Genomic DNA, 9,052 nt, shown 5'->3' on the forward strand with positions numbered 1-9,052 from the left:
GGAGCCGATCAAAATTTTTGCCGAATTTGATCCGTCGGCCTATATCCCGAAAATCACCACAAGCCCTCGAACCTAGGAAGAGAGAGTAGCTATGGACTAGCTATCTCTAAGCAAAAAACCCTAGGAAGAGAAACGGAAGCAATACGAGAAAACTCTCCAGACAGCAGCTCTGCTGAGTCAGACCGGTCTGACCGCTAGCTCAGACCGGTCAGACCGGTTGGGCTGGAAATTGGAATTCTAGACCGGTTGCCCAGACCGGTCAGACTGGTCGCTCCCAGACAGCCCGCAACCAAAGCTCCAAATGGCAAATCTCGAGCAAACGAAGGCTAAATCCAACGAAACTTGGAGGATACCTTCACACCTGTCCCGTGAACATATCCCCAAGAGATCTCTCTCAAAAGATTAAAGGATCTTGAGAAATTGGGGGAAGATCAAAGTGGATTGGGGTTTTCTCAAGAACACAAAAACAACAATTCGTGAGAACTCGCGATTCCAGGGGGTTTGGCACTAGGCTAGATGCATCGGAATCGTAACAAAGAGTTCAACAAAGCACAAATTCAAAGGGTTGTCTCCTCCAAACACAAAACACACCAAAAGAGGAGAATTCGAACCCAAAACGCAAGAGAGGAGGTAGAGGACGAGAACTCAGCACACAAAGGTGAATCTCAAACGAATTTCATTCATTAATCTCAGAGGAATTCACCTATACAAAGGCTAGAGCCTACCACACCATCATCCACCCTCTAGATTGGAGAGATTAGCTATAATCTAACCTTCCTTTGCGTTGGAGACCTTGGCCCTAACCTAGAGCAGGGGGAAGGGGAAGGAAAAACCGAAAAGGACTCAAGAGACTCGAAGCCCACGACCTGGAGAAGGGGCGACTTAAATACTCGGTTGTCGCGGCCAGACCGGTCAGACCGGTCCATGGGACCAGTCAGACCGGTCGGGTCTGCAGCAGCCCGCTGTACAGACTCAATCGACGGCGGAGTTTCTTTCTTTGACTCGAAGTCTTTACTGCGATGCCGCCACATCGACGAACTTCCGGTCCGCGGTTTTGGAGGGTCCGCGAAACCCGGGTAGGTGGCCGGTTTTGAGAAAACCGCCAAAACTTCACGCGCGGGAAGATTCCCGCCTCCACGCCGTGGCCCTAGACGCCGTTCCCGCCTCGACCTTCTGACGGCCCTAGACGCCGCCCGACGCCCGTCACCTCCTCGCCCGCAGCGAGGCCCTAGACTCCGTCGACGCCCGTCGTCTCCGTCAGTCCCGAGACCGACGCCCGTGCCTCCATGACTTGGCATCTTCAACCGCCGTCCGCCTCCTTGGTTTTGTGGCGCAAGCCAAGAAACCCGCCTTCCGTCGCCACTTGCGCCCTCGATCCAGGATTGGACGCCACAGCTACCGCCCGGCCTGAGCTCCTCCTCGGCAGCTCACCATCGACACTCGACGCCCGTGTACCTGCAACCAAAGACCAAGCGCACGATCACACTGCACGGTTGACAATTCACTCATCACAGGCAGGATAGAGTACTCAACATTCCTCACATCAACAGCCAAAAGAAGATTTTGAGTTTCAGTTGACAAGCTGACTTCCATAGCCACCTGAAAGCATGGTGAATTTCCATATGTCCTTTCAAATGCTTGATGGCATTAGAGCACGAGAAGTATGATGTTCCCCAATTGTATTCCCACCTGTCTTTTCCATCATTTGAAGGCAAATTGGATATTCTGGAATTCCGCATACTGTACAAAAGCCTCATCGGAAAGAGGGATGTGAAAGATTCTGTGAAACTGTGGTCCCAATGATTTGGCCTTCTGTAGAGAGAGACTTTTATTCATAGCAAATGAAAAAAAGTTCAGGATAAATGCACTTTGGGAGTGTTCCATTCCACACGTCATTCCAAAGATATACTAAGCTGCCAGATAGAGGTTTTGCAGATGCCATGCCTTTATAAGAATCTATCAATTTCAACAGACCGCGCCACCAGAATGATCCTTTTTTTTTGTTGCTTTATAGTAGTTCTCCCATACCAGGTTGACCCAAAGTAAATTCTCTTTGTTGAAGAATTTATGCAGGCTTTTGAGGAGGAGTGCATCATTGTGAGCTCTAAGGTCCAAAACTCCAAGACCCCCCTCCTCTTTGGGTAGAAAAACCAATTTCCATGCTGCCTTAGCAGATTTCTTTGTGGAAGGGGCGCTGGTACTACATCTCTCCCTGCCCTTGCTGCCTGCAGGTACATACGCCGGCTAAAACTTAGGTACGTACGACGATGTGAGTGTGTTGTTGTGTTCTAGTCTTCTGGACTTGATTAGTAGTTGCTGTTGCTCGGTTGTTGTACTTAATGGCCTCCTAGCTACTACGAGGTTGATGGCCTTCATCGTCACAATAATCATCATAGCCCAGGTGGATTGGCCAGGCGAATAGTAGCTTATCTTAATTATCTGACCAGTAGACTATTAACCTGTGCTTCCACACGGGCTAATAATCTTAGGAGGCGTAAGTATTAGAAATTCCAGAAAACATTATGACCACCTTGAGCTCTCTCTCATTTGTTAAATATTCTAACACAATACTTATGTAGATATGAGCTTATCTTTATTAGGTTGTGATAGACATTTGACCCACATTTATAGTCTTCTTTTTCCTTTCAATTGGCACCACATTTATCTTTATTTGGTTGTGATAAACTCTTTTTACCCACATTTATATGTGTTTGATGTTTCTTAATTGAACCCTTAATATCAGCTATTTTTTTAACATGAAAATTGACGTTCTTATCGCTGAGCCATATATCTATACATGGTAACACAGATCATGCATATTTATCTCTTCAAGTCAAACTATGATAGAAATTGGTAACTTAGAACCATTTTTTTAGATTATGGAATAGTTTCGGTCTTGATCATTCACATGCGAATGACTATAGCCAGGTAACTTAGAACCATATATTGGTGCAGTCTAGGTTTTTTTAATAATGACATAAGTAACGTAGATTCAGATGTAGTGGTTCGCTTTAGTAACAGCATATGTAGGTAATTTTACATGAAAATTTAAGAGGTTACTTCAAGTTTTTTTTTATAATATAGGAATGGGAAATTTATATTCAAATTAGGGATTTTAAATTATTTTTAATGACATAGGTAGGTAATTTTACAAGAAGATAAGGAGGTTATTTAATTTATTTATCATAAGGGCGGATGTGTGTAATTTAGACATAGATTTAGAAAGTTAGTTTAGACTATTTTCATAATTGCAGACACGGGTAATTTTTTTTTAAAAATATAATAGATCCATTGTCACGCCCGATTTTGAAGGAATAAACCGAGCAATAAATCATATGTGGGCCAGGATCAAAATTACACACATATGACGACATAAGTGAATAACAATATCAACTATCAATGCCATAAAGTACCATAGTTATTTACTACAAACCAAGTCGAAAGTTATTAATATAAATAAATAAGCATTTCAGTTCGCATTTATTCTAGCAGCGGATCATCCAACTCCACAGGTAGCTGACTGGGGGAACATATGCCTAGAACTCCGAAAAATCCTCTGGAAAGTCCTCAAACTGGCCTTGTTCTGAGCAGTGTTGTTATAGCAAGAGTGAGCACATATCGTACTCAGCAAGTATATTAAGAAATATATGACATGAAAGGCTTAAACAAGAATAAAGATTGGTTGAATAAAGCGGTAACCATTTTAATTAACAGTTGAGCATTAACAACTAATTGCTACTTATGTATGAACCATCCCACATTTATGAAAAAGAAATTGAGATATGAAATAATGAATCAAGCTTGGAACATTAAATTACTGAATTGAATCAATGATTTCAATTAAGTAGACATGTGAGAGTCCAAGCCACTCTTGACCGTGAGCATGACTGATATATCAGTTTCACTCTGCAGAGGTCACACACTTTACCCACAAGTCGGGTCTACCTTGATGCCCGGGTTTGCAAAGCTCTTAAATACTTCCTTTGGTGAGTGGCAAGGATTCACTACGAGGTCTTTACAAAGTCTCTCTAACCAATAGTAGCCCGCTGAGATTTTAGCCGCTAGGTGAGTGCACCCTCCCCCAAAGCGGACGTACCCCGTAGGCGTACCAAATCCCTTTGGCAGGCCGAGTACCCCTCTTCAACCTAGTTCCCCCCCCCACCTCCCCTTGCGCCTTTCGGTAAGCTACTAACAAGCTAGAGAAATCTAATTATTCAGCCAAGATTAGAGCCATATAGCTCTTGTGGTTGCGTTGTTTTCCCGGGTGGTTCTCCATGGTTGATTTTAATTAGGTTCAACAATATATCTCAATGTTCCAGAAAAGTATACATTAAAGTCTCGTGTCGCAAGTGTCATTGTTGTAAACCACCCATAACCATTATTCAGCGACTAAGCGAACTAACCAAAAGGTTTTTGTAAAAGTAACCCGGCTATCCAAGGACAAGGATAAACAATAAAGATATAGGTGCCCATCAAATTAACGCATGCAAGCGTAAAATAAATGTTATTAGGATCAAATATGATCAAGGAATATACTTGCCTTCCTCAGTCACTTGCTGCTGCTCAGAATCCTCAAAGTCTTGGTCTTGGAAGTTCTCGAACGGCTCCTCGTCTACTCGTCAGGAACAAGCCAAGCAACACATGTACATACAAGCAAACAATAGAAATAAATTAAAACAGTACACCAATCATTGTAAAACAGAGACAAAAGGTTTAAAAACATAAAAGGTTTAAAAACTAGTTCTATGTGTTACAACGATCAAAACGGTACCAAGAACGCTTAAAATATTTTTCAAAGTCTTGCATCCTCTCCATAAGAAAAACCTTGGAAATTCATAAAACTTCACTTGTTGGAGAAAAGAAATAGAGGATGTTTTTCCCAAGGAAATGATCATGATTTTCCAAATATAATATTATCCATATGAACAAGAATGGTGCACCAAATATATATCTTACTAAGACCCATTTAATATGATCGAGATAATCTTAATAGAAACTTTGCAGAATTTGTATATATGCTGGTTCACAAAAGATATATGTTAATTAAATTCCCATATTCCTAACAAAAAAGGCCTAATAAGTTTCTGAATTTCGTTGCATTATTCTGATGGAGGGAGGTCACACGTCCCAGAAGTACTATTGCCCTTGTACTGTATAGGACCACCCTGAACTTCGGGTATCTTCTGCGGACCTTCTTTACGTTGGCTTGTTGCTGTGCTGCGCATGCGGCCTAAACCACCTAAACCATTATCCATCCATCCGATCAGATACTACATATATACCCAAAGCCTGCTTAATTCCAATCGTTTCTGTCATCGACGTTGACCTGTGATTTAATTTGTTCATATTATCAAACCAAAAAAAAAACTGCATTCAGTGGTAGAGCCAGGAACTTTTCAGAGTTCATCAGGCTAACTGTTGCAAAGTTGCGAGCGGTTGGGTGGTACAGGTTTGCATCCCAGCAAGCGAACAAAGACTAGATGGAACTCATACTGTGACGAACATTATTTAACATCTTCGAATGAATACATCAGTGTTACAAATTTTTGAAGGAAAAAAAAATGAAGACGAAGTTCAAGGCACGACACACACATACACACACTGCAGTACTGCACAACAACCCAAATAAATAAATGACACAAGGCGGCGAGGACCAGACCAAGCACAAAATTAAGCTTCACAACGAACACGAATGGCACCGACTAGTGTCGGATTATTGCGATTTCCGAGGAGGAAATTAAATCGAAGCCCGGGCAGAGGAAAGTGCTGATGGCAGCAGTAACAGGCTAACAGCCTGCAGTAGGCTGCTAAGAACCATTTTATTTGTCACATGATGGAGCACCCCGGGTTCTCCTCGGTGACCACGTCGCACCACCACGGCGGGTAGGCCCCCGGCGGCGGCGGCCAGCAGATCGGCGGCTTGGCACCGCAGCTGCACGGCGGCCATGGCGGCCTCCCGCCGCAATGGTGGCACGGCGGCCTTGTCGGCTTATCGCCGCCGCAGCTGCATCCGTCGTGTTTGTCGTCATCCTTGGAGCACGAGCACGGAGGCGGCTTAGGCTTCGGCTGCGGCGGCGGCAGCGGCTTGGAGCAGTGGCACTCCTGGTGCGGCGGGCACGGGCACCACGGCTGCGGAGGTGGGTACGGGCACGGCCAGCTCTGGGACGACAAGGGGTACGGCACCGGGTACGGGTACGGCACCACCTTGACCTCTGGTTTGGGCGGCGGCGGCGGCGGCGGCGGTGGCGGTGGCGGCGGTGGCGGTGGCGGCGGCGGCGGCGGCGGTGGCGGCGGCCAGACCTCGACGATGATGATCTCCTTGACGCATCTGCCGGCCTTGTAGCGGATCTTCTTGGAGAGCTTCTCGCCGCTGAACTTGCCGCGTACAATCACCTTGTTGATCTTCTCCTCGAACTCCACCTTCTCGATGCAGAAATCCTCTGCAGCAGCATCGCAGAGTTAGTGGATGACTCACTGCGTACAATCACCAGAATATAGTCAAGCTTTGTAATCTACTTTCTACTAGCTGCACTCGTAATTAATCATGGTTAAGGTTAATTCACTGCACGGTTATTCTGTAAGATTTCCCTTGCACATGCCTGCATGGTGCTCGTCGATCAGAACTTTTCTGATTTCAGATTGTTGCAGTTTCAGGATTAGTTTTCTGTTCCAAACAAAACAAAAAGTTTGGATTCTACCCTCGCCTCATGGAAGCTTTCCTGCTGCATAGTAAATGCATGTACCTTTGAGGCAGTCCAGGACCCTGGTGATCTTGGCTCGGCAGCGGCAGCATTGCAGGTCCACCGAGATAACCAAGATTGTCATCTGCAAATTAAACAAACATGTATAGGGAAACAATCTTGACTACGCTGTGAGAACATGTACGTGCAAATATGAATTTCTTATCAATCATGCATGGCCACTTTACAACTCTCAACAAAATTAGTGGTTCGTTTTGAGATTGCCTTAATTCTAAAAGTTCAAGCTGATTAACAGATATCAAAGTAATTGCTTATTAAGAAACTTTTTGCAAGGAACCTCTGCAGTAGAACAAGGCTCGCTACCTGAACTTTGCCATTAAACGGATGAGAGAGTTTGACACCATACATGATACATTCACGAGGAAGGGAAACTCAACTAAGGCTAATTATACATCAAACAAACATCTCACCAAACACTTATGGAACTATACATCGAAACTAAAGCCAATGTCGGTCTATGTGATCATTAGTACAACGAGTACGGAAACAATTGAAGGGAAACAGAAGGATTAAGCTCACCTTTCAGACCTCAATGTTGACAATGGGCAAGAGAGGAGTTTGCAGGGGAATGAGAGGAAGAATAGAACGGAGCAAATAATGTGAGCCTTGTGTATTCTTATGGCTGGATAAGCTGAAGCCTGCCAAAAGGCAATAATGCTGGCATTGAGTCCATTGGATCGCATTTCAACGGCGTTGATACTTTGGGAATGGGTTGTGAAATCTACATGAAGGAATGTGAAAAGGACTAGAGCTGTACAGGACAGTTTGGTCCTGCTACTCTCCCCTCGTTTTCTTGCTTTTTCTATTACAATGATTTTACGTACCATGGTTGCAGGATTTCAATTTGAATACGGAAAGGTCTCTTTCCAGAGTTTTGTAGCAAGGCAGAAGTGTTTTGCTGGCGTGCACTTCTGCCTGAAAGCTAGTGCATCATTCTTGCAGTTCGGAAATCATTTTGGGGACGTAAGGATTTCAACCCAAACCTCACCATTGCATCATTCTTTTTACTGAAAGCTAGTGCTCGATCTCCAAATCAAAGAAACACTTTCTATCCCGCCTGACAGAAAACAAGATACGAATGGTAAGTATGTATTTTTGTGCGTTCTAGACTACATTTTCATGTCGAAGGCCGCCATCCTCCGTTTGCGTGTCTTCGGCGAGGTCGCTGCCGGTGCGTTCGCGGTTGGTTTGAGGTCATCATCTACCTCTGTCGATTCTTCATGTGCGCACCTTGACCATGTATGGCGCTCCATTTTCTCTAGCGGATAGTTTGTATGCTTCTGTGACGGATGCTTTGCCATCACCATCTTGGTGGAAGTTTTGCCGCTGTCGTCTCTTCTCTGGTGGATGCTTGGCCACCGACTCGAATGTTAAAGATGGATGCTTTGCGTTGTTGTTCTACCATGGTCACGTTGCATCCTTTTTACAGGTTTAGATGTTTTGGTCATTTCAGCTAGGTTTGTTAGGTTAGGTGGTTTTGTTTCCTCTCTTGTTGCTTTAGTGCACTCTCGGTCGTTTGCCACCTTCTTGGCAGATTTGTAACACTGTGCTAGCTACGAGGGTTGTCTCGTAGTTGCGTCGTTGTAACTCTTTTCCTCTTATGAAATACGCGCTCAGACATGTTTACGAAAAAATATCGTACAGCAGGGGACTAGGAAGGATGGAACAAAGCGAGAATCTCAAGATGCTCCCAACCACCACTTTTGCATTATTCTTGATTTTTTTAACCTTAGGTTACATCAGGAAACAACGACTAAAATTAGAACATACACTTTTTTAAGATAACACAAATATCCTTATATCTGTTTATAAATTACTCAGCACTGCAATTCAAATGATCATTTGATATAAAATATGGTAGAAAAATCTGAGACACGATTAGAAGAAAAGATAAAGAAAATAAGACGGAGACCAGGACACGGGTAAGGTTACAGCGAGCATATTAGCTTGCACTTGGGCTCGACTGTGGGAGGAGGACGTGGAGGTGGCTTGGCGATCTGGATGTTCTTGATGACCCTGCCAGTGTTGCACACTTGCACCCGAGGTAGCAGCTGAGCTTGTTGGCGTTCGTTGAAGCAGCCGAAGATGATCACCTTGTCGGCTTGTCCTTCTCAAGTACACCTTCCCAATGGCGAACTCGCATCGCTCTGTTTAATAAAGTTACATATATATCACAATATAATAAGTGCATCGTCATGCATCAGATGAGACTGTCATCATCATAGTGATCATAATTTAGCCGTATAGTTTTGTTCTACGTCACTAATTTTGGCTAAGATTGCAGAATAAAT

At 44.1% G+C, this 9,052-nt stretch overlaps 1 protein-coding gene and 1 long non-coding RNA gene across 2 annotated transcripts; one reads left to right on the forward strand and one right to left on the reverse strand.

Annotated features, from left to right (window-relative positions):
* The first annotated feature begins 1,915 nt into the window (after positions 1 to 1,915).
* LOC120640817 lies at positions 1,916 to 6,922 on the forward strand. The gene is made up of 2 exons (XR_005662006.1): positions 1,916 to 2,255; positions 6,649 to 6,922. It is a non-coding gene; the product is annotated as an uncharacterized LOC120640817 (long non-coding RNA).
* On the reverse strand, positions 5,478 to 7,453 carry LOC120640816 (protein PYRICULARIA ORYZAE RESISTANCE 21-like). Its single transcript, XM_039916732.1, has 3 exons — positions 7,281 to 7,453; positions 6,744 to 6,825; positions 5,478 to 6,440 (listed from the first exon to the last, which is right to left on the reverse strand). The coding sequence occupies exons 2-3, from the start codon at positions 6,823 to 6,825 to the stop codon at positions 5,827 to 5,829; spliced, it is 696 nt and encodes a 231-aa protein (XP_039772666.1). The 5' UTR covers positions 7,281 to 7,453; the 3' UTR covers positions 5,478 to 5,826.
* Between the last annotated feature and the right edge of the window lie 1,599 nt (positions 7,454 to 9,052).

The sequence above is a fragment of the Panicum virgatum genome, chromosome 7K (assembly GCF_016808335.1).
Source record: "Panicum virgatum strain AP13 chromosome 7K, P.virgatum_v5, whole genome shotgun sequence".
In the NCBI taxonomy this organism is placed as follows: Eukaryota; Viridiplantae; Streptophyta; class Magnoliopsida; order Poales; family Poaceae; genus Panicum; species Panicum virgatum.

Excerpts from the sequence above, each read along its gene's own strand:
- LOC120640816 (XM_039916732.1), bottom strand. The coding sequence starts at position 6,825 with ATGACAATCTTGGTTATCTCGGTGGACCTGCAATGCTGCCGCTGCCGA. Across the intron at positions 6,441-6,743 it reads GGTCCTGGACTGCCTCAAAG|AGGATTTCTGCATCGAGAAG; the intron begins GTACATGCATTT and ends ATGCTGCTGCAG.